General features: G+C 49.2%; 1 protein-coding gene across 4 annotated transcripts in view; it reads left to right on the forward strand.

The window, feature by feature from the left end:
- Positions 1-24977, forward strand: part of PHACTR1 (phosphatase and actin regulator 1) — a gene marked incomplete at its 5' end in the record, with an annotated part of 541508 nt that overhangs the window by 513693 nt on the left and 2838 nt on the right. For all 4 annotated transcript variants that reach the window (XM_082662612.1, XM_082662614.1, XM_082662613.1 and 1 more), the window contains 3 exons: positions 13483-13538; positions 18441-18502; positions 23032-23172. In XM_082662612.1, the coding sequence (XP_082518738.1) occupies positions 13483-13538; positions 18441-18502; positions 23032-23172 (259 nt within the window). The remainder of the gene's footprint in view (positions 1-13482; positions 13539-18440; positions 18503-23031; positions 23173-24977) is intronic.

Here is a 24977-nt window from a genome sequence, read left to right on the forward strand (position 1 = left end):
CCTTGTTCTCACACTTGAATATGCATGCAGATCTCCTGAAGATCCGTATGTCATCATGTCCTGTGTTCAAACAACACAGCCTGCTGGGTTCCACCCAAACGTTCCTAATTCAGTAGGTCTGGCGCCCAGGAATTTGCCACAGTTAAGGAGTTCCCAGCTACTGCTGAAAAATGACCTAGGAAGCTTTAAAAAGTATATTAACAGTGCTTTACCCTCAGATATTCTGACTTAATTGGTCCAGAGCGTGGCCCAGCCATCGGTCTTTTTTAAGGTAATATGGGTTATTCTAATGTGCTACAAGATTGAGAACCACTGACTCAGAAACGGCAGAGATCAGGAGAACAGACAAAACGCTATAGGAAGAGGACCAAGGATGAGCTTGAGTTGACAACTTGAGGATATTTTTTGTTCCCACTTGACTGGTGAGGTGTGTGGTGCTTAGGGGCTGTACTGATGCACTTGTTTTGCCTCACTCTTAATCTTTTTTTTTTTTTTTTTTTTGCGATACACGGGCCTCTCACTGTTGTGGCCTCTCCCGTTGCGGAGCACAGGCTCCGGACGCGCAGGCTCAGCAGCCATGGCTCACGGGCCCAGCCGCTCCGCAGCATGTGGGATCTTCCCGGACTGGGACACAAACCCGTGTCCCCTGCATCGGCAGGCGGACTCGCAACCACTGCGCCACCAGGGAAGCCCTCACTCTTAGTCTTTTGCCTTGACCTCTCACCAGATCATACTAAACTTGTTGAAGATTCTGATGGAAGTTTATTTAAAAATGCTTTGTGTTCCTAGGGAGAATGTTAACTTTTACAGTAGAGCTATCTATTGAAGGATTAAAAACAAAACAAAACAAAAATAAAGGCTAAATTTCAGTTTTTAATGTTTTGGGAAGAGGCTAAGGACAAAAGATAAAACACAGTATATATCTGATGGCAGAACTTTATCATATCATCCATACCCAGTCATTCTTGTTAATATTGTTAGTTGTTATGCTTAGCTCTGATTGAAGGCCTAGACCAATGTCTGGTATGTAATGGACAGATGGACAGATGGATGAATGGACAGACTCACTCATGAACAGGCAGATGCATGGGTGCATGGACAAATGGACGGGTGGATGGACAGACAGATAAGATAAAGCTAAAGGTGACCAAGTCTCCTCAGTCGCTTTCAAGTAGAATAGAGGACATTTATTTTTAGTCCCACATTCCTTATCCTTTGACATCACATTGATTTAGCATTTCTTTCGGTTGATTCTTCGTGTAAACATGACCTTATTAAGATGAGTATAGTCTTAGGTTAACTTCTTTAACTATCTAATTTCTATAGTAACAGCTCATATACTCTTTCAAAGTGAAATCTTCCTGATTGCTCATTGGGGCTTATATCTAATAATCTTAAGAACACTAAAAGTATTCAGGCTGTAGGCTCTCAGTTTTTGTGCTGTTTGTTTTTTTGTTTTGTTTTGTTTTTGTTTTTGTGGTACGCAGGCCTCTCACTGTTGTGGCCTCTCCCGTTGCGGAGCACAGGCTCCGGACGCGCAGGCTCAGTGGCCATGGCTCACGGGCCCAGCCGCTCCGCAGCATGTGGGATCCTCCCGGACCGGGGCATGAACCCGTGTCCCCTGCATCAGCAGGCGGACTCTCAACCACTGGGCCACCAGGGAAGCCCTGCTGTTTGTTTTTTTTAGTTTGATGCTATGCAACACACACAGTCCCATTGTTTTCCCCAAACTGATTTCATCTCAACACGACCAGCATTATTCCAATGTTTTTTCTGATTTGATTCCTTACAATATTTTATCTTTGCCACGGGGCTTCACACCGGGGCCACAGCCTCCAGTGAATAAAGCCAAAACCATTTCTCTCTTAAGAGTAACGTGTTTAGCTAGTTGAGGTGAGAGGCTTTTTTTCAAGTTACCAGAAATAATATTTCATGCTTTATACTTAATCTTAAAGGCGACTCTCACATCTTCTTCTCATTCAGTTCTCTCAGATTGTTGTTATGGCTGTTTGTCATTTGGCGAAACTCGGGTGCAGGGAGAGGTAAAGCACTGTGATGTACCCAGGGGGCCTTCTGGCTAATGGTGGACATAGGCCAGGAGGGCAGGGCTCCAAATCCCAGTGCATTTTCCCCAGCCTGTGCTCTTTCTTATGCTGTAGCCAGGCTATTTGTTAACAGCTTGAGGGCAATGAGGAGGAGGGGATAAAAGGGGGAAAATTATGGACTCAGATTCCTGGAAATCGGGCTTCCCTGGTGGCGCAGTGGTTGAGAGTCCGCCTGCCGATGCAGGGGACGTGGGTTCGTGCCCCGGTCCGGGAGGATCCCGCATGCCGCGGAGCGGCTGGGCCCGTGAGCCATGGCCGTTGAGCCTGTGCATCCGGAGCCTGTGCTCCGCAATGGGAGAGGCCACAGCAGTGAGAGGCCCGCGTATGGCAAAAAAAAAAAAAAAAAAGTCATGCTGCCTCATTTACAGAGAAGAAAGGTAGAGGGCAGAGTACTGAGGTGTAAAAGCAAAGTGCTGCCCAGCTTCCCCGAGGAGCCCCTCCGGGAGCAAGGGGTTCTGGTCATCCCCACGGGCACAACAAGGCTGCAGTATTATGACTTGTCCCTTCCACGCACCAGGCGCTCTACTAAGTCTAGAAGCACAGAGGTAAATAAGACATAACTTGTGCCTTTGAAGCATTCGCGGTCTGATTGAGGAGGTCTTTGTGTAAGTGGATGTTATCAGTGTGGTGGATGAGGCGTGCTCAAGATGGAAGGACACGGCAGAGGGAGTGACCAGTTGTGCCTGGTGGAATCAGAAAAGGCATCCTCCCCCATCATGACAAATGTCCCCAGACATTTCCAAATGCACCCTGGGGGGCACAGTTGTCCCTGGTTGAAAACCAGCACAATAGAGTGGTGTGGACAGAAGCCAGATTGTGATGGGCGGTTGAGACCTCAAGAACATTCAGCTCCAGGCACGGGACCCTTCTGAGTGGGGGGTTTCTCTGCAACTGCCCAGGTCGTACACTCATGAACCAGCCCTGGTGGTGGATGGGCAGACATGGCCGCACCTCACAGAGCTTCAGCTCTGGGCTCCAGTGGACGAGATGAGCAGTAGGAAGAATAAGAAGCACCAGGATACAAGAGACACAGGACTATTGTCATAGACTGTGAAAGCACCTTAACCAAAGGCTGAACAGAGGAAGTGATATTTGAGGTTTAAGCTGCAATCTTGGGGATTATTGTCAGTTCGCCAGATAAAGAGGAAGAGAAAGGATATTTAGATGTAAGGAAGGGCATGCAAATCTGGAAGGAACCAAGAGGAGGTGGGTACGACTAAAGAATAGGGCGGGGTGATGCTTGGCAGGCGGCCAGATCACAAAGAAACTTAGAGGACATTTGGGTATTTTGACTCCTCCCTGCAGGCATCGGGAAGGTGTGCATAGCTTTCAAGCCGGGAGTGCAGGGATCAGATGTGCCCCTTAGAAAGACCATTCTGTCTGGGGTGGAAGAGGATAGGGTGGCAGCATGGGGGAGATGCTGGAGGCCTGTTTTCTGGAGGAGGTGGTGATGGGATGGAAGGAAAGATGGTTGGGACTTGGTGGTTGAGTGACCCCCGGGGGTGAAGTACACAGGGGATAATTCCCAGTTTCCTGGGCAGCTCCCTGGGGGTCAGAATATTATTGGTAGACAAAATAATGTGTCCAGTTGGCAAAACTACCTTCATAGGAGGGGAAGAAGGTAAATTAATTCCTTTGGGACCCTTTAAGTTTGATGGCCTGTAAGAGTCTAAGAAGGCAGTTGGAAAGGTGTCTGGAACTCAAAAGTACGATTAGGGATATGGAATCTGGAGTCCCTGGCATGCAGATGCTAACTGAAGTCGTGAGTGTCATGACGTCATCCAGGGAACATGTGTGGCATCAGAACTCGTAGGATCTGGGTTAGATAATTACTAAATGAGCACCTGTGATGGTCTCGGTGGTCTCCTAGGAACTGGCGATGTAGTGATGACCAGGACCAGACAGAAATGCCCCAGGCTTCATGGCACTGACAGGTCCTAGGGAAAGATGCCAAAGGAGGTGCAGGGGATGGAATTCAGTGCTTCCCCCCTTTACGTGGCCCCAGCGTGCTTGTCTTATATGGGAGGGAACCCCCATCTTCTCCTGCCTTAGGAAAGAGGACCTGGCTTTCTGTCAATCTCCACGAGCACCTTTGCCTTTTCTCTTTCCAACTGTCTGAAAAGGCAGTTACCTCCCTCTGAGATGCAGCAAACAAACCGAAGTCAATTCTGCTTTTCTTTTTTCCTGAAACGCAGATACAGCTTCAGAGATCCAGGCTTTGAAATCAGGGCCCTCCAAACCATAAGCAGTTGTAAATACTAGTGAAAGCTGTGACCTTGCTGTTCCGAAGCCTGGAGAAGGCTCGTTAGATCCGTGCCGCAGAACGAATCCTTGTCGGCGTCAAGTCAAACCAGCAAAACCTACAAGGGTCGTGTCACTTCTCTGGGGAGATGCTGTAATGCTCGAAGACAGCTCTCCGCTGCTCTGCATATATTTAAAGCATCTTCCTGCTGCATTTGCTAGCAGTCTCCTCCTTCCAAGGCCAACACACCTGAGTGCCATTTGTTTGGGGTTGGTTGGTTGGTTTCACAGAAAAATGTTAGCTTGTTTGCTTTTCTCTTATGGTCAGTGGTGTCGATGGAGTTGTTCAGACTGATAAAGAATAAGATCCATTCTTACATTTTGAAAGAAAATAAAAGGCTCGTGTGTGGCAGTGGATGGCAAGTGGCACTTAAATGGGAGCCAGTGATTTTCAAGTTCACGGTGAGTGGAAATCACTTAGCCGTGATCCACGGTAAAGGAGAAATCATTTGAGGCGTGCAAACTGTTTTGCTGCTCAGAGATGTTGTGTAAACCAGGGTCACATATATAATAGCAGAGCTAGTTAAACACATCACTTGAAAGGACATTAAACCTTTACTTTCGGGTAATTCACTCTATATAAATGTTTAGCTCCCAAAAAAGGAGTTTCCTGTGTCATCTAGCATGTGAACGGTCATGTCTAAATATCTAATCAGGAAAAATTTTAATTTAATGTTAGCCTAAATCGGATACAATTACTTAAATCTACTGTCAAGGTGAGGATAGCGTAAGAGATTCAGTGCATTCAGAAGGCATCTCTGCTTTTCTTCTCGGAATTATTAGCTCCTCGGGATTATTCATAAAACTGCCCATTTCATTAATACGGTCATCGTGCCCTTCTGCTCAGCTTTCTATTAACCAAAGCTTGCACACAAGGTAGATCTTAAAAGGAACCAAGCAGGGCTTTCCTGGTGGCGCAGTGGTTGAGAGTCCACCTGCTGATGCAGGGGACACGGGTTCGTGCCCCGGTCCGGGAAGATCCCACATGCCATGGAGCAGCTGGGCCCGTGGGCCATGGCCGCTGAGCCTGCGCGTCCGGAGCCTGTGCTCCGCGACGGGAGAGGCCACAACAGTGAGAGGCCCGCGTAATGCAAAAACAAAAAAACAAACAAAAGGAACCAAGCAGATGGCTGCTTCACTGGTGAAGATGGCAGGCTGCCCCGGGCGTGCCCCTAAAATTCTGGTGACTGAAGCTAGAGCTTTACCCGTTTGCTTCGTGAACTTGGCTCTGTTCAAAGACAAATCCCTCAAGGAAAGGTAATATTTTAAACTAGTGTAAGTCATCTTTATTACAGTCCAACTTGAAAGAATAAGTACAAGCCATCAGTTGGGAGCACCCTTTTTTCTTCCGATACCAAACAGACAAACCTCCATACGGCGCACTTTCTCCTGCAGCCTCCTGTCACGGTGAAGGGCTGTCCCTCCTCCAGTTGAAAGATAAGGTCTTCTCTGCCCCTAAAACCCCAACCCCTCCTGCCTTCTCAGGACTCCTGCACTGTCCGTGGAGCCTCCGCCCTCCTTATATATTTAGCTTCTCACCGGCACCACCACCACTTAATCTGGGTTCTTTCTGTTAAACATGTCAGTCTCCTCCCATTAAAAAACTATAAACCTCACCTGAGCCTCCTTCACCTCCAACTCTCTGGTCCCTTCAAAACCAGGCTTCACGGAGGAGGCCTTCCTACTTGTTGTGTCCATTTTCTCACCTCTGTTCTCAACCCACTGCAGCCTGGCTTCTGTCCCCACCACCCCCTGGAAGAGTTCTAGGTGAGCTCGCTGAGAACCTCCCCGGTGCTAAACCCAGTGGGCAGTCTTTCCAGACCTCGTCTGCCCACTTCATTGGCCGCACGCGTCTTCCTCTGCCTCCAGGATGCCATGTTCTAATTTTCATCCTGTCTCCGTGCCCTGCCCCTCCTCTAACTCCCTGGCAGGTGTGTCTTCCTTAGTCTGAGAATTAAATATTGGAATTTTGTAAGGCTCCATCCTAAGCCCTCTCCTCTTCTCTTTCTATGCTCTCTCCATACCCCTGACTTCAAATATTATCTAATTGCAAACTAGCCACAGATTTCTGTCACTGGCCTAGCCATCTCCTCTCCACCGAGCTCTGTATATCCAACTGCCTACTGGATGCGTCCACTTTGACGTCGCACAATCACTCTGACTCAACAGATCTAAACTCAGACTCATGGTTCCCTTCCACCCTTCCCTTGTCCTCCCCCAAAATGCCCCAGTTCCCTTCCAGTGTTTCCCGCCTTCTGGGTGAGTAGCATATAACCATCTGTCCAGCTGCGTAAGTTATGGAACCTAAGAGATATCCAATATACCTCCTCCTTCCCCCTCTGTCCGTAGGCGCTGTGTCTCCATGGTCTGTCAGCTGGACGCCCTAAGAACTTGCACATCGACCATCATAGCCTAGCCCAGGTGTCCGTCATCCTCTACCAGGTGTGCAGTAGCCTCTGAGGCTCCTGTTTAAACTGCCTCTCGCGTCTCCCAACCCATTCTCTGTACAGCAGACAATGTGATCTGTTGTAAACCTGAAATGTTCATTTGTTCCTCCCCTCTCCTATCCTTAAATGTAAACTCTTCAGTGACTTCACTTTGCTCCTTGGGAGATCAGATTCCTTAACATAGCCTCCATGGGCACATGGCCTGGCTCCTGGCTTGTTTCCCACCATCCTTCTTCCCATTGCTTTGTCCATTCCAGGAACCTGGCTTCCTCCATCCTCCAGATCTGCACCCAGACACAGTATCACTTCCTCTGGGAAGCCTTTCCTGACCTCCTAATTTTGTCAGGTCCCAGTATCACTGCCCCAGATGCCTCACCATGGAACCTCTTACTAGAGTTTTATACTTCTTTCTATGACCATGTGAATTTTTTTTTAATTTTTAAAAAATTTTTTTGAAATATAGTTGAAATAGATAATCAACAAGGACCTACCGTATAGTACAGGGAACTCCACTCAATATTCTGTAATAACCTATATGGGAAAAGAATCTGAGAAAGAATAGATATATGTATATGTATAACTGAACCACTTTTCTGTACTAACTAACACTGAAACTAACACAACATTGTAAATCAACTGTACTCCAGTATAAACTAAAAAATTAAATTAAAGAAATATAGTTGAATTACAATATTGTGTTAGTTTCAGGTACACAGCAAAATGATTCCGTTATACACATATATATTCTTTTTTTAGATTCTTTTCCATTATAGGTTATTACAAGATGTTGAGTATAGTTCCCTGTGCTATACAGTAGGTCCCTGTTGGTTATCTGTTTTATGTATAGTACTGTGCATATGTTAATCCCAAACTCCTAATTTATCCCCCTGTCACTATGTGATTAATGACTGCCTCTCCCAGCCTCTTCCAGTCTCTAAGTTCCCGAAGGGCAGGACCTTGATCTGTTTCTGCCAGTCCCCGATGCCCAGCACAGAGCCGGCACTCAATAAATAATTTGTGAAACGAATGAATGAATTTACATTTGAATGTGGCTAAGTATATAGCATCTGTTTTAAGAACCGGTCTTGACAGGAAGGACATAGAAAGAGTGATGATGTAATTCCAAGAACCTGAGAGGGGAAGGGTCCAGGAGACAGAACCCTGACAAAAACATGATCCCCTTCACAATTTTGCCTGGCGCCCAGCCCGCCTCGCACACATCTGCTGATCTGTTTTTGGCTAACCCTCTTGCTAGCCAAGCTGAGACACTGAGAGAGTCTGTAGCGTCTTCTAAACTGCCATGAGGGTCTAAATCACGTCCAAGTTGCCGGCCGTTTCGAGGGCATTCTATTGCAGTCTAGCTCCTGAAAAGTATAGCTCCAGTTTCAACCTGCAAATTTTCATCACTAACGCGCACCTCTAGGCTTTGAGCTCCTAAGAGCTATCAGTGCTCAGTCCTCAGTGAGGTTCTTAGTCAGCGTTGGGTAGATGGGTGGATGAAAGAAGGAAAACAAAAGTGAGGATTCTTACGACTTGATGATCTTATCCAGGGATCTCAAACTCAGGGCCAGGAATGATTGGAAAGGAAGAAAGCAGGACAGGTATTATCTGAGAGAGGGTTGGGGACCGGGCTAACTAGAACAAACATACCCTCTCTAAAGGCATTCAGGGGGGCAAAAACTGTAACCTCTGAGCAAGGAGAAGAACTTGCAGAGTCAAATGCAACCCACTGGACATCAGTTTGCAATTTCTGACGCGTAGGGTACTATGGTTGTGGTAGACAGAATATCTCCCCCTCCCAAAGACATCCGTGTCCTAATCCCCAAGCCTAGGAGCCTATAACCTTTCATAGCAAAAGGGACTTTGAGGCTGTGGTTAAGAATCTTGAGTTGAACAGATTATCCTGGATTATCTGGGTGGGTCCAGTGTTATCACAAGAACGCTTGCAGTCAGTCTGAGATTGGAAAATACGACACTGCGGGCTTGGAAGAGGCACAGGGAAGGCAGGGCACTTCCGGAAGCTGAAGAAGGCAAGTGAATAGATTCTTCCCTTCCTCCAGAAGGGGTGCAGCTCTGTTGACTCCTTGGTTTTAGCCCATAGACACGCATTCCAAACTTCCGACCTCCAGAACTGTAACATAATAAATTTGTGTTGTTTTAAATCACTATATCTGTGGTACGTTGTTACAGCAGCAATAGGGAACTAGTACACTGGTTAAGAGTGTTGAGACTGTTAGAGCCCAGGTGCCTGGGTTTAAGTCTTGGCTCTGCCCTGTGCTAGTTCTGTGACCCGGGGCAAGGTATGCAACTTCCTGTGCCTCCCTTTTCCCCTTTGTGCAATGGAGATGCTGATAGTACCACCTCCAGGGGCTGACCTGAAGATTAAATGAATTAATATGCGTGCAGTTCTTAGAACCACGCCTGTACTTCTTAGGCATTAAATCAGCATTAGCTTATTCAATTACTCTTGTTATTTGCAGAGAAAAGAACATAGGGCTGAGCGGGTCCAATACCTTGTCCAGGTGGGTTCAGGGCAGAGCCAGGAGTGGAACCCAGGTCCCCTAACTCCTGAGCTGTTTAGCACTTTGTCATTAAGCCACAATATCATTTTCCTACCGAATCTCATTTTCAAAGTCAAAACAACTAGTTATAATACGTGCCCTTCGGGAGGGCTTAGCTACATTTTATATCTGTGATTAGCCTGGATGTCCTCAGACCCTTTCGAGAGAAGTGAAACGTAAATAGAAGGACTCATGTGAAATCATGTGTGTTTAATGATAAGGCTGCCTAGTTAGTAGCAGCATTTTCTCTGGTTAGATTTCAGTTACGCATTGTTTTGTCCCCTTCAAACATGTCACATAAGAAGAACAAAAACAGAAAAAGGCCAGAATAGAAGCAGGCAACGCATCTGGTCGTGGGAGCCACGGGCTGCTTAGCACAAGCCAGTGAGGGAACCTTCTGCAGACACTTCAGGGCATAAGATTCCAAAACGCTGCCCCCCCCCCACCTTCTGAGATGCAAACTCCGCCTTGAGTCTGGAGGGCTTCTTCAAAACATACGGCCCCCAAACCCAAGCTTCATGTAAAAACCTGGGTTTTACTAAATGGTCCCAGAAAGGTGGCTGTGCGTCCCTACCAAAGAAACCAGTTTTCTCAGGGAAAATAAATTGAAAGGTGAGGCAGAGCCTCTAAGGAACTCATTCTAAGTGGAGTCAGGAGTTGCATTCCAGACCTATGACACCAGCTTGCCCAGCTGGGTAATCTCAAGTTGCTTCCTACAGTCTGAGAATGCTGTTTTAGAAAGGACAGGAAGACTGCTGAGTCCAAATTTGGAACCTCCAGCATTGTGAATTTCCAGATACCCAGAGGGCCCTTATCAGGGTGGATAAGTAATCCCTTCATGGGATGTTTTGAGAAGAAAATGAAGAATAGACGTGAAAATGTTCTTACAGACTTAAAAACACTTTGGAATACCATTTCCAGCAGTTTCCAGGGTGCTAAGGGGTTTGCAGACAGGTATCTGATCACAACTCCTTTCTCTGGCATTGAGGCCCATTCCCTGTCTACAGCCTAAGTGGTGATGATATTGGGGAATCACAGAATCAGCTGTCAGTGAGCACTGGGTTTAAAATAGTTACACTTGGCAACTCCGTGGACTTCTTATCTTCACTCTGGGTCTCCAGAGTCCATGGTGTAAACATCTTGCCAACAGTACACGCCAGTTGCCACTGTTTCGGGAGGGGCTGTAGTCTCTGCTGCCGGGACAGCACTCTTTTTTACCCCTTAGTCCCGTCGGAGGACTCAGAGGGGCCTCAAACGCCTTCCACAGTTTTCTCGTCTCACACACACCTCATCCCAATGGGGGAAGCAGAATGCTGAGTAATTAGCTGCAGGATTGTTAAATAATTTTCAAGAGCCTCAGAAACACAAACATCTCTGTGATGCTGAGGCCCGTTGTGTGATCATTCCTGGAACTTTATCCGGGCATGTGGTTCTCTTTTTCTTTTTTTTAAATATAAGTTTCAGGTCTACAGCATTATAATTCAACAGCTGTATACACTGCAACGTGATCACCACCACAAGTCTAGTTACCATCCGTCACCATACAGTGACCCCCTTCACCCATTTCACCCCCCCCCAGGTCCCCTTCCCCTCTGGTAACCACTGATCTGATCTCTGTGAGTTTGTTTCTGTTTTATTGTGTTTGTTCGTTTCTTTGGGGTTTTTTTAGATTCTAATAGGAGTGAAATCATATGGGATTTGTCTTTCTATGTGTGACTTATTTCACTTAGAATAATACCTTCAAGGTCCATCCATGTTGTTGCAAATGGCGAGATTTCGTTCTTTTTCATGGCTGAGTAATATTCCATTGTGTGTATGTACCACATCTTCTTTATCTATCAGTGGACCCTTAGGTTGCTTCCATATCTTAGCTATTGTATATAATGGTGTAGTGAACATGGAGGTGCAGATATCTTTGCAAATGAGGATTTTCCTCTTCTTCAGATAAATACCCAGAAGTGGAATAGCTGGGTCCTATGGTAATTCTAGTCTTAATTTTTTGAGGAACCTCCATACTGTTCTCCATAGTGGCTGCACCAGTTTACATTCCCACCAACAGTGCACGAGGGCTCCCTTTCCTCCACATGCTTGCCAACATTTGTTTTGTGTGGTCTCTTTGATGATAGCCATTCTGACGTGTGAAGTGATATCTCATTGTGGTTTTGATTTACGTTTCCCTGGTGATTAGTGATGTTGAGCATCTTTTCATGTGCCTGTTGGCCATCTGTTTGTCTTCTTTGGAAAAATGTCTATTCAGATCCTCTGCCAGTTTCTTTTTGTTGTTGTTGTTTAGCCTTTTTTTCTTGTAAAGCAACATATTATGTTTATTTATTTATTTAACATCTTTATTGGAGTGTAATTGCTTTACAATGGTGTGTTAGTTTCTGCTTTATAACAAAGTGAATCAGCTATACATATACATATACCCCCATACCTCCTCCCTCTTGCGTCTTCACCTTCCCTATCCCACCCCTCTAGGTGGTCACAAAGCACTGAGCTGATCTCCCTGTGCCATGCGGCTGCTTCCCACTAGCTATCTATTTTACATCTGGTAGTATATATATGTCCATGCCACTCTCACTTCGTCCCAGCTTACCCTTCTCCCTCCCCATGTCCACAAGTCCATTCTCTATGTCTGCGTCTTTATTCCCGTCCTGCCCCTAGGTTCTTCATGACCTTTTTTTTTTTTAAGATTCCATATATATGTGTTAGCATACGGTATTTGTTTTTCTCTTTCTGACTTACTTCACTCTGTATGACAGACTCTAGGTCCATCCACCTCACTACAAATAACTCAATTTCATTTTTTTTTATGGCTGAGTAATATTCTATTGTATGTATGTGCCACATCTTCTTTATCCATTCATCTGTCTATGGACACTTAGATCCTCTGCCCATTTCTTTCTTTTTTTTTTTTTTTTTGTGTTACGCGGGCCTCTCACTGCTGCGGCCTCTCCCATCGCGGAGCACAGGCTCCGGACGCGCAGGCCCAGCGGCCATGGCTCACGGGCCCAGCCGCTCCGTGGCATGCGGGATCCTCCCGGACCAGGGCACGAACCCATGTCCCCTGCACCGACAGGCGGACTCCCAACCACTGCGCCACCAGGGAAGCCCCTCTGCCCATTTCTTAATCGGGTTGTTTGCTTTTTGTTATTGTTGAGTTGTATTAGCACTTTATATACCTTGTATTTTAACCCCTTATCAGATATGTGGTTTGCAATTATCTTCTTCCATCTGTAGGTTGCCTTTTTGTTTTGATGATAATTTCCTTGGCTGTGCAGAAGCTTTTTAGTATGATGTAGTCACACTTGTTTTTGCTCATTTCCCTTGCCTTTGGAGTCAGATCCGTCAAAGCATCTCTAAGAACGTGTAGTCTCCTCTTCGGTGCCCTTCCCATTCTCTGGCAACTTCTGCCCCTACCTGGTGCCGCCCATTGTCTGCCCCCGGCCCCTGCTGTTGCACCATAGCAAGTTCACATCCTGGCTGTGATGTTTCACTTGTTGTGGCTAAATTACGTGCCAGCACCAAGTGTCATTTCTGTTCCTGTTCATTTGCCACCTTGTGTCTAATAAGGCTCTGGTGGCGATGGGTGGGGACCAAAAGAGCAGCTATTGTTCTCTGCAGACAGACGTGCTCTCTCCCGTCTCCATGGGGCCGTGAGCCTCTTTGTGTTCTGAGTCTGCACAAACGTGGCAAGAGGCAAGCTCTAGCCTCGGGGCCGGGGGGAGAAAAGCAGAGGCCATGCTCCCGAAGTTGGGAGGCCACACGAAAGAAAGGGACTTCTGTGAGAAGAGTCCATGCGCCTGGAGGCCCGGAGGAGCAGGGCTGGGGAGGGGCCGATGGAGGGAGGGGGTTCGGCTCCACGTGACATCACGTCGGTGCCTTTCCTGGGGTTGAAAACGAGGAACTCAGGAGGCATTGGTGGTGAGCGCCAGTCTTTCAGGGCACAGGATGGAACAGGGCCTCCAGCCACTGACCCTACCCCATGTATCTGCGACGGCCGGGGAGATTAACGACCCAAGGAGGCTATGATATGGTCCAAAAACTTTTCCTGGATTTCTTCCGCAGGCGACTGAGCCAGAGGCCAACTGCAGAGGAGTTGGAGCAGAGGAACATTTTGAAACGTAAGTGACCGAGCCCGTGGCGAGCGCTGCTGTTTCGTGGTGGCTTTGGTTATTGTTTGATGGCAGGCCACAGGGTTTCTCCTGTGTGGTGGTGTGGAAACGATCGAAACCCTCTCTGGTGGTGGAGGCTTCGCCCTTGTGTGTTCGAACATCTGAGAGAGCATCCCCACAGAGCAGGCAAATTCGAATGCACTTGGTTCGCGAGGACCTCAGGGTCTACAAGAACCTGCCCTTTAGCGGGCTGCCAAGTCAGAGAAGCTGAAAGGTTTGAGTGAGAGAACTTACTAGTAAGTGAGAGTTGGGGTCACCTTTAAAGCCAGACTGGCTGAAAAACTGCAAATATGATACGGATGGCTAAAATAGGGCAAGTAGCCATTTGAAAATGAAGACCAGAAAGTGTGACTTTCCACTGCAGCCAGCTGCTGGGGATAAAATCCCCCCTCCCTCTGAGCATTAAACCTGAAGTCTAAGAGAGCATTTTCAAGGGGAAATCCTTCCTGGCCTCCTCTCAGGCCTCCTCCAACTGGCCGCTGGTATAGCTGCCCAGGCTGTCATTGAAGAAAACTCGCTGTCACTGTGTCTGTGGACAGAAAAGGCCGACGAGCCTCTTGTTTGGTTCAGGACACAGAGATATTTGCCTAAGTACAGAGAGTCCATGTGGTGCTTAAAATACCTATTTTTAAAATGCTGAAAGAAACCAAGCATCTCATGGGCACCAGCCAGTATGCCTCAATTTAGGGGGAGATATGCAGCAATTAAAAACTAAAACCTCTCCGCTTCATCATGCTACACTCTCACCGACACTGCCCTCTAGATGGTCAACAGATATTTTTAGTTTAATTTCAGACCCTTTCTCCCCACACGTCTATCCCTTTCTGATTTGCTCCAGAAAAGAGAAATACATGCTACGCAGAGTTTTACAGAACTTCTGTGCTATGCACGCGCACGCACGCACGCACGCACGCACGCACACACCCACGCCCCGGTCGCGTGAGGCCCCTGCGTGAGTAGCTGGGAATTTCCACTTCGACCAAACGAAAGTGTTCCTGATTTTGCTTTTCTCGCCTTGCTCGTTGTGGCCTTGCGACTGGGTCCGCGCCCAATGGTTTGCTGTTGAATGTCACGGGCGAGGGCTGTGATGGGGGGGCCGGTGTCGTGACCCACAGCACCCGTGCCCCAGGGCACCCACCTGCGTGCCCTGTGCCTCCACCGTCATCCTGCCGCGCTGCTCCGGCTTCGGCCACGCCCTCGCCTCGCGGTGGCTGTTCCTTTCAGCCTTGACCTTCCTCAGTCCTGAGGCCACCTCCCCCATTTCCCAGATCTCTAGGAAGTTGTACGTATGATTACATTCTTCGTAACGAAGGGGGTGCCTTTAAAAGTTTCTAAGTTTACTTTGCCGTGAAACAGAATTCGAATGCTTTCAGATGATTTTCCTGGTTGGGGAAGCATTTGGCCGGCGTGTCTCCCTTTCTGCCCCAACTTGATAGCTGATCCATTATAAATTGTCTGCCTTAGAGAGAAAGAAAAATAAAAAGGTGTCCGTTTGTTCCTAAAGCCAGAAATCTGGTGAACGGGCTTTCTTCTTCTCCTTTTAAACGTCTCCCCCAGATGTGCCTCACACGCATCTGTGGTCCTGCCGAAGGAATCTCTGTACAACTTTCTTACAGGGCCACACGGTACCTGGGGTCCCCAGCCTAACTCCTAAATGTGAAGGGGCTAAAAACGTCTGTGGAATTGTTCATGTTTCAGAAGACAGCACTTCTCTTGGCGAGGGCACAGGTTTTGGAAAGAGAAGGCAGAGAATCCCCAGCTCACCTGCTTCCCAAAGGCACCAGCTTCCACGCCTCGTCTGCCCAGATGGGAGGCGGCGGGCAGGCCCCTCGAGTTAGGTTTTTCTCACCCTCCAGAAAGACACTCGGGTCTTAGAGACAGTTACTTGCGTCCAGTGAGCCTGGGGGCTCAGGTTCAGGGGAGCCAGGGGCTTACAAGTTGTTCCCACAGTTCCCTTTCGTTGTTGCCTCTTGCGTGTTTGTCCATTTGAGTAGTTGCAAATTGAAGGATCACTTGACCACATTCAAACAGGGTCATCATGTCGCAGTTTCAGAACTTTCCGGAAAGGAGCTTATTTTTCCTGTTGGTATTTTTTTTTTTTCCTCCTGCATTCTGAAATTTTGTTTTCCGAAATAGCTTTTTCTTTCTCTTTTTAAAATCTTGTGTGATTGTTAAACAAGAAATGTTTCGTGGTATCAGAGGACAACCCTCAAACAGTGTATTCTGAGAATTATCATCTGGGCTGTAAGTCAAGGGATGAACCACATCTCTAAGTGTGCAGGAGAGAGGCCCAGAGCAGTGGCTTTGCTGGGCGGTGGAGCTCTGCAAGCCGACTTCCACCCCAGGCCGCCCGGCCCTGTGGGCAGTACTGGCTCCACTGGGCAGCCAGTGAGACCCTGGGCACATCTGAGCACACAGTGCACTCTCTGATGGTGGCAGCAGGCCGTGACCTCGAGGGCTTTTCCTGGTCTCCCTTCCCACTTGCCCAGTGGGGCTGTCTTGGTCCCCGCTGCCTGAGAATTCATGACCCTGGGTTTGTAAATGGCTTTGAACTAAAGGTATAGATTCCGTAGGTGGTAGCTTGGGGCCCCTAGCCCTCAGAGGGACCTCAGAAACACCTGTAGGCGATGAGGGCTCGGTGCTCTGGGCAGGATGTCGACCTTCACGGCTCGGGAGGGGGCCTGTAGGAGGAGGCAGCTCCGAGTGGAGTCTGAGGCCAGTAACCAGTGAGGAGGAGAGGGCTGGCCCTGAGCAAAATGGGATAGGCGGAGGCAGCGTAGCCAAGCAAGAAAAGGAGCTGGACTGTTTGTTAGCCACGGAGTGTGTGGCCAGCCGCTCAACCCCCCTGGACCTTCCTATCCTCATTTCCAGACCACGAGCAGTGGCCTAGGCGGTCTCGTGAGCCCCCCCTGGCCCTGACATGGCTACAAGTCTGTACATTCCAACCCAGTGCCCTCGAGCTGCCCCCCGGCCGCTCACCATCCACTCTAGACCTTTCCTTCCGTCCTCCCTCCCACCTGCAAATGCAGCTCTTGGGGGCTTCCCTTCTCCTGCGGCTGGCAGTCTGCCTCCCAGTTTCTCTCTGATACATTAGTTCATACTAAGATAGTGATGGCTGACTAGTTGAACAGGCTTCTATCCAAGAGAAATTCTCATTTTTAAAAGGAACCCTGGGGCGGGGTGGGGGGAGGAGGACCTTTCAATTCAAAGGAAGGAGCTCTCGCGTGGGGTTTGGGGCAGCGGGGACCCCTGGGGACTTTGGCCCACGGCAGGATGTGGCCATTTCTGGAGCTGCCCTCGTCCAAGATCCTGGTCACCACAGGCAGTCACACTGGCCAAACCGTGCCCCCGGGGGTATCGCTCAAGGACGTGAGTTGTGCTCTGAGCCACCGCCGTTCCTTCTGGCGGGAGGTGTTGCCACCTGCGGTGTGAGTTAGCTGAGGCTGTAGTTGCTGCCATCAGGCTGGCAGGAGGGGCGAGGGCACCGCCCTTCTAGGCACAAGGGGGTCCCTGTTTTAAAGCCCTGTCCTGTACTGAGACCACTCAAGGGTGAGTGCGCACTGCGTGGCAAGTTAATGGAGTTATGGAACCATAATTTCCAACGGTGACTTCAAAATGAGGGAACAAGGGCCCTTTTGATGCAGCCGGTGCAAAATCAAGTGGCAATGGTGGTCTCTCTCTGATGCCACCCTCAGTTCAGTAGACAGGAAGCAGAGGCATGGGAGCCAGGCTGACGTTCGTGATTTTTCTTCAAATTAGACAGTATTATGCTGTGATCCGTGCTTCCATCGCAAGGCCTGGGAGGAAAGTGAGGTACCCAAGGTCACTGCGTTACTTAGATACTCCCGCGTTCTGTGTCCTCCGAATCTCTGCTCCCTTCGGCGCTTTACACACCTGATGCTAGGTCACCCCACATGTTGAGCTGAGAAGGTTTAAGCTCTGGGGTCTGCTCTCCTAAGACGCTCCTTAGAAGTCTAAATGTAGGCAGTTGTATCCCACACTGTGGCCTCACACGTGCTCTGTGGACTTCTTGGAAGAGTCAAAGAATTCATGGAATCAGGGCTTGTGAAAGGTGAGCATTTTGAAATTCCAGCCTTGCGTTTGGCATCAGCCGTGCCTCGTTTTGTTTCTGTGGCAGGTGGCAGGCGCCCCCGCGGGGCCTGGCTTCTGTTCCATCCACGCAGGGCACCGGGCACCAGGGCCACATCACAGCGAGTCCCCTTCGGTCGCTGTGAGGCTTGAGGCAGAGCTGCGTGAGGCCCAGGTCTTGTCCAAAGAAGGGAGCCTTACCTCTCCCCGGATGCCTGTGTCACTGCAGACAGTACCCCACTCTTTCAGGACCTACCTCCTTGCCTCGTAGCCCCTCTTCTTGGCCCAGCGTTTCGGCCTGCAGACTTGAAACCCCGTGTGACGTAAAACAAAATAAGGTCAACCCACTCACCACCCATTTGAAACAGTACAGGCAGTTTGGAAAGTGTCCCCACAAGCAGAAAGGGTGGCCAGGGTAGGGGATGGGAACTCTCTCCTCCTTTTCAAACTGAGCTGCTTGGGGCTTCCCTGGTGGCGCAGTGGTTGAGAGTCCGCCTGCCGATGCAGGGGATGCGGGGTTCGTGCCCCAGTATGGGAGGATCCCACATGCCGCGGAGCGGCTGGGCCCGTGAGCCATGGCCGCTGAGCCTGCGCGTCCGGAGCCTGTGCTCTGCAACGGGAGAGGCCACAACAGTGAGAGGCCTGCGTACCACAAAAAAAAAAAAAAAAAAAAACTGAGCTGCTTGGCCTAGAACCTGCAGAGCTTGCACCTTTGTGCGACACTGCTACCAAAATCTAAAGCGTCTTAAATGTTTCTTTCAGCTCGGAATGAACAAGAGGAACAAGAGGAGAAACGGGAGATCAAGAGGAGATTAACTCGGAAGGTGAGACGATTCTCCATGCTGAGCTGGGGCGGGACAGGGGGCCACCCTCCCCTGCTGTGCCCTGTGTTGGCCTTGCAGCTGCCTGGCCCATTGGAAGTGACATTAATGGTTCCATTCCTTGGATGTCAGGGCATGCAGCTCTCTGGACTCTCTAGGACCTCTCCAGGGGCCAGTGGTCCACTCAGCTTCATGACCCTCAGTCCTTTTGGCTGGTGACACTGGCCTACCCCCAAGCAACTTGATGTCAGGTGCATTCTATCTGCAGGTACAGTGAATATTTTGTTTTTAAAAATTCACCGTAACCCCATGAGGCAACTGGAAATTCATTATCAAAATCACAAGTTCAAATGTATCAGTTATTTGCTATGACCCTGGGAAAGTGCGAGTTTTCCTTGTCTCCACTGGTACTCTTCCTGACCTGTTACCTAAGAACTATTTGAGTTTATTATGCTAAATCCGATTTGAATTACTGAGTTAGGAAAATGCCAAAAGTATTGATAAATCTAATGAAGATGTTTGAAAAGCACTTAGATAAAAGTCAGAAAGCTAGAATTTTTATATGTTTTTAACCCCCAAAGTAGATGGCTTGGCAATGTCATGGAGACCCAAGTGGATCTAATTCTCCGAGTGGCCTCTTTGATAATAAACTCTTATTTGAGGCTCCTCTTTGATAATAAACTCTTATTTGAGGCTACTCTTGGAGGATGTTGACAGCTTTAATTAATGACACAGAAGGTGTACTACTATATTCTGTCTGACTAAAGTGTTTTTCATCAGCCTCCTACAGTGACCATCTTGAGAGAAAGATACTCAAAGCTTAGAGACAGTTAAGAGACCCATTAAAATTAATTCTCTAAAGGTTTGTTCATGGATTTTTCTCCCTAGAAATATTATGCAAAGGAAGAAATTCAGAGATCCTGAAATATCGTACCAATTATCAAGGTGATGATTTGTGTTTCTCAACACGCTCTTGCCCTTAGAGCATCCCAAACATACGGTGACAAGCCAGACACCATCCCAATTAAAGGGAGTAGGATAAGCAAGGGCCTGACAAGCCGCTGACGGGCTGGTGTCCCCTGGTGGGAAACTCGAACAAGAGCTAAGGGCCCTCACTTCATCCAGGTGCCCTCACTCCAGTCAAGGTCTGACTCTTAACATCCTTAAGACCACCCAGCCTTTGGACGCAGGGCATCCCTTTTCCTGAGACTGAGTAGTGAGGGGGACCGGGGGAGATGCATTATTCTAAGTGTGTCTTTGAAATGATGAGGTTATCAAGGGGAGACTGGTGATGGCCCCTCATTTCTGATAGAGAAAGGTCTAGACATTCAGAAAAAATGTTTAATCAGATTTTCATAAAGTTCATTGGACTTGATTGCTGGGACCCCAAAATTCTCCTAAACTGTAGGGTTTCTTGCTAAAAACTAGTAATAGGGAAAGATCTGGACATGCACCTAATTCTCATCTCTTTAAAAAGAGCATTCGATTTTGCAAGGGAAAGCTTGACTAATTGCATAGTTTGGCAGGACGGGGCGAGAGAAGAGGGTCTCCTCCCACACCCATCTGCCCCGGGAGGGGTAATACTAGGGGTGGGGTTTCTGCAGGTCCTCAAGTCTATCGATAAATGCCTCTTCCTCCCCCTGGTTACCTCTCTTTCCTTCTCCCAGGAAAACTGCCTTGTAATTTCAGCATTTGCCTCCCCTGGGACTGGCTTGGGGAATTAGAAATAATGAGCCTGAGTGAAGGGATAAACTGTTTATGGGGGAGAGACCAGAAGCAGCGTTCACATCTGGTTTTGTGAACAGAGATGTGGAGCGTGCCAGCAGGTAGGGAATCCATATCGCCTCCTGGCTCTGGGCACGTTCTGTTCCTCGGGAGCCTGTATCACACCAAGACCAGAAGCCAGTGGTGGGGGATGCTTTGCACTTACCCTCAGCCCGAGGATTTCCTCAGTATCGTTCTATTTAAGACACTGAGAAAAATAAAACACAGTAGCAGATGCTGAGAGCCACAGACCAGGCATTTTCTTCAGCCAAATTGAAACTAACCTAAAATTTCCATGCTTTATCTTGGGATAAATGCCTGCTTCCCACTTCCAAAAACTCGCTAGCTGGCTGGCTGGATGGATGAATGGGAAGAAGTATTGGAGGGAGGATGGCTGGAAGGGAGGAAGGAATGGAGGGAAGGAAGGGAAGAAATGTACCTGGGTCAGGTTGTGTTAATAGTGGAATTGGGGTCTCAGCGTACCCTTTTGTTGAGTAATTGGTTGCAAACGATATTATTGCTGCCATAGATGGAAACATAACGCTACCCACCTCTGCACCCCACCCCTTCTTCCAGCCCAGCATCCGCAGAAAACCAACTTTGGCTGCAAAGATAATTTCCTTAGTGTCCAGGCAAGGAAGTTGGGTGCACGCACCCCAAGGGCTAGAGCCATCCAGGAGCCAAAGGCACCTCTCCTGAGCCCCGTGTGGCCAGGGGTGTGAGCCCTGGCTCACAGCAGAGTCCGGGCAGTGGTTCTCCCGGCAGGAGAACTCGGCGTCCTCCTCACTCACTCCCTGGTGGCACTGGGGCCCGGTCTCTTACTGATCTGGAGAGGGTCGTGTCCAATCCCCACCAGACTCAGGCATGAAGAAGAGCCCCTCACCTTCAGAGCCAGCCTCTAGGTTTCTGTTCACTCCAGACTCTACATAGACAGGCTATTAATAGAATCCACATCATGACTGTGAGAAACTGAAATTAGAAATTCCGACTTTAACAACCTTTCTCCTGTCATGGCGTACTGAGAAAATAGTACTGTTTGTCTAACACCCCAGGGCGAGCTAGTAAGTCCTTAGAAACACAAACTGGGGCTTGGAGTAGAAGTCTTCATGCCTTGTGGTATTACGGTAAATGCCTACGTACTCTAATGACAGTACAGAGCGCCCTGCACTCACATCTTGGAGTCAGGATAGGCCACCAGTTTTGTTTACAGCACCCCTAACCATAGAGCGTGGGAGACCTCTGGTTTCCTGTGACGGGTCACAGCTGATGCCAAAATGCCCTGTCCCGGGAAAACCAGGGCCACCTCGGGACAGACTGCAGCCACTCTGAGTGGGGGAGCTACACAGCGTCTAGACAGGTGACCAGTGCCACAGCCCAGTAGGCCTCTGAGCCCCAGGTTTTTCCTCCCTTGGCCAAGGGGGACCCACAGGCTGCTTTGGTCCTGTCCGGAGCCTCGCAGTAGCTGTCACCGTTCTGCTCGGCACCAGCCAGGCAGTCATCTAACGATGCTCTTCCATCGTAGGCCGGTTGGTAGCAAGCTGGGACACTCTGGCACCAGCCAAGGTGTATGGCAGCTGCGTGGTATACAGTCAAAACAGCCGGGGTGGTTTGGATTCACTTGCGTGTGTTTGTTTTGTAGGCCTTTGTGGTAAGATTCTATTTGACTGGATCTTCTGTGAATAGAATTAAATACAGTCTAGGGTTTAGAGAAAAATTGCTTTTAACTAACATTGGTTGAACATGAATTGACAGCATCCTAAAGAGAGAGCAACTGTGTTGCTCCAGAAGAAATAAATCTGGTGACAGGAAGAGATAATAGAAATGTCAGCCTTATGTTGTTAAAGTACAAAGGAAGGATGCTAGCGGGTAACACTGGGAGATGGTTGAATAATTCACTTGTTTCCTTCCTTCACCACAGACCTATCCAAAGAGCCCGTCTGAGTCTTCTTTGGCATCAACGCGGGCTAGCTCTGCCTTTGTGGACTCGCCTTTCATTTGAGCTATTGAGGGGTAGGGTCTCCCTGACTTCATAAATCAACATACTCTCATTCCTGCACACCCCGGAGTTTGCATACCGTTTGCACATACACTTTCTTTGTGTCTAAGACACATACACAGAAAGTATTACAAACCCATCTTGCAGAGAGCACTAAGTTTAACACACAGATGTGGATTCACAAATCGAGAATATAAAACTGTTGTGTGTTGGGCTTCCCTGGTGGCGCAGTGGTTGAGAGTCCGCCTGCCGATGCAGGGGACGTGGGTTCGTGCCCCGGTCCGGGAAGATCCCATATGCTGCGGAGCAGCTGGGCCCGTGAGCCGTGGCCGCTGAGCCTGCGCGTCCGGAGCCTGTGCTCCGCAACGATAGAGGCCACAACAGTGAGAGGCCCGTGTATCGAAAAAAAAAAAAAAAAACTGTTGTGTAAGATTTCTGTCCCCTGATGGGAAAGGTAGGACAGACGTGGGAAGACCCACAGCCATGCACAGACACCCCGCGTGTACAGACCGGGACGCTGCAGTGTTATTAAGAGACAGCCTGGCTGGCTGGCTGAATAGGCCTGGAGGCAGCTCATGAGTTAGTAAACTCCTTCACAGAGTCCTGGAGAAGTCCAGGAATCAGGAGCCCTGTGTCCCCTGGGCCCTGCCCCTCACGTGTGTGTGATGCGTCAGCTGCCTCTCTGGACCTCGTCTTCCCACCTATAAATTCACGGATGGACCAAGTGATCTAAACGTCATAGGCTGACCACATCCATCTCTCCGTCCCGCAGCTCAGCCAGAGGCCCACAGTGGAAGAGCTGAGAGAACGGAAGATCCTCATCCGCTTCAGCGATTACGTGGAGGTGGCCGACGCTCAGGACTATGACCGCAGGGCCGACAAGCCCTGGACCCGCCTCACCGCTGCCGACAAAGTAAGAGGGGCGGGGAGGGGGCGGGGCCACACGGCCAGCCGGATGCTGGGTCTCCAGCTTGCCGCCCGGAGACTGCGTGGAGCCTGCGCGCAGAGCCAGGGTGCCGGTGCCTGGGTCGGTACTGGGGGCTGAGTGGCTGCCGGGCAGGCTGCGGTGCTGCTCCCAGCACCTTTCCCCAAGGGCTCCAGACAGCGTGCAGAGAGGGCGCTGAGCTGGTCCTCCCCTGCTCTGGAGAAGGCTCAAGACAGATGCCTTTCATCCATACACGTATCTAAGGGGACCTCTGCTTGGGGATCCTTTGTGATTCTTATCCAGGCACCATGAGGAACTGGAGGGTAAGGGCCTTTTAAAAAAAAAGTGTAAGACAATAACGCGGTACAGTGTGCAAGTGACAATAAGGGGACTCGGGTACACCGGGGACCTTCTCCTAGAGTCCTGCCTTTGCCCCATCCCTTCCCGGGGCAGGTGGCTTCCTCACAGGCCATGCAGGAGGTCACCCGGAGCCTGGCCTCTGGCTGGAGTGTGAGCCCAGGGAAGCCGCTGCACTTGGGAGGCGGGGAGGGGGAGGAAACTGACGAGGCCAGAGGCACCTCCCAGAAACCGTCCCCCTCCCCCCGCCCCGCCCGGGGCAGGCCAGCCCCCAGGTCCTGACGAGTGGAAACCTCACCTCTCCCCTCTATAGGAATCATGGTGAGCAGCCCCAAGAACCGGCACCCCTCACCTCGGGCAGCAGACAGGCCCCTCCGTCCCACCCCAGGCAGTTGTGTCACATAGATGTGACCTCGCTCTGTTGTTCACACTCTCACTGCAGCGTGCTTGCTGACCAAGGCTGAGGGAACTGGCAAACGTCAAGGGAAGGTACCAGCTAGAATCCTAAGCAGCTGTGAGGGAGCCTATCCAGTTCCTCCGGGGCTGCTGGGAAGCAGTGCCCACACCTCCCACCCCCGCAGCCAGGCACTTTAACCGAGTGCCTTCCTAACTTGGGAGGAGCCATTCTGATCCTATGTAAAGACTTTTCCAGGGGGTGGTGGGGGGATGAATTGGGCGATTGGGATTGACAGGTATACACTGATGTGTATAAAACTGATGACTACTAAGAACCTGCTGTATAAAAAAAATTTTAAAAACGAAAACAAAAACAAATACAGGTCAGGAGAGAGGTGAGACAGGCACTCACTCTACACTAAAACTAGTAATTGTAAGACAAAGATAAATTTTTGGAGAGTAGAGCAATGTATTTTTTTGTTTGGGATATTTACCAATTGCTGGTATAGTCTTCTGGTCCCATATCAAGGGCTACATCTGGAGGACTCAGACCATAGCGTTCCTTCCATGGCATAGAAGACATTCCCATTGGTCTCTCTTAGACCATGTGGTTTTACTGCCTTAAGGAAGAGGAGCTTCCTTGGAAGGAACGAAGAGGGAAGCCCCCAGCCAAGAAGCGGGAACGTCAAGTTAGCTCCTTCCTGCCTGGGGGATAGTGGGAAGGAAAAAAAGAAAAGGAAGCTTATGGAAGTACCTTGTCAGGGTTCTTAAGCTCCTGTCTTCAGTCACATTTTTGAGGCAGAATTGTGAGAGTAAGAGTGAGATGATACGGTTGAAATTTTCAGAAAGGAATAGATAAACTGGAGGACAGCCACACCAGCAGCAAGTGTGGTACCACGTCCGCATTGCTCTGGTAGACGGAATTGGCTAGGCCAGTGGGCCTGAGGTAGTGGCCCTCGTTGCTAACGGTTTGATAAGGAGATAAAAACGCTTTGAGGACTAGCGGACCAGCAGCCTCAGAAGCAGATTGCCTGGACTTC

The sequence above is a fragment of the Grampus griseus genome, assembly GCF_964374135.1.
Source record: "Grampus griseus genome assembly, chromosome: 10".
NCBI lineage: Eukaryota > Metazoa > Chordata > Mammalia > Artiodactyla > Delphinidae > Grampus > Grampus griseus.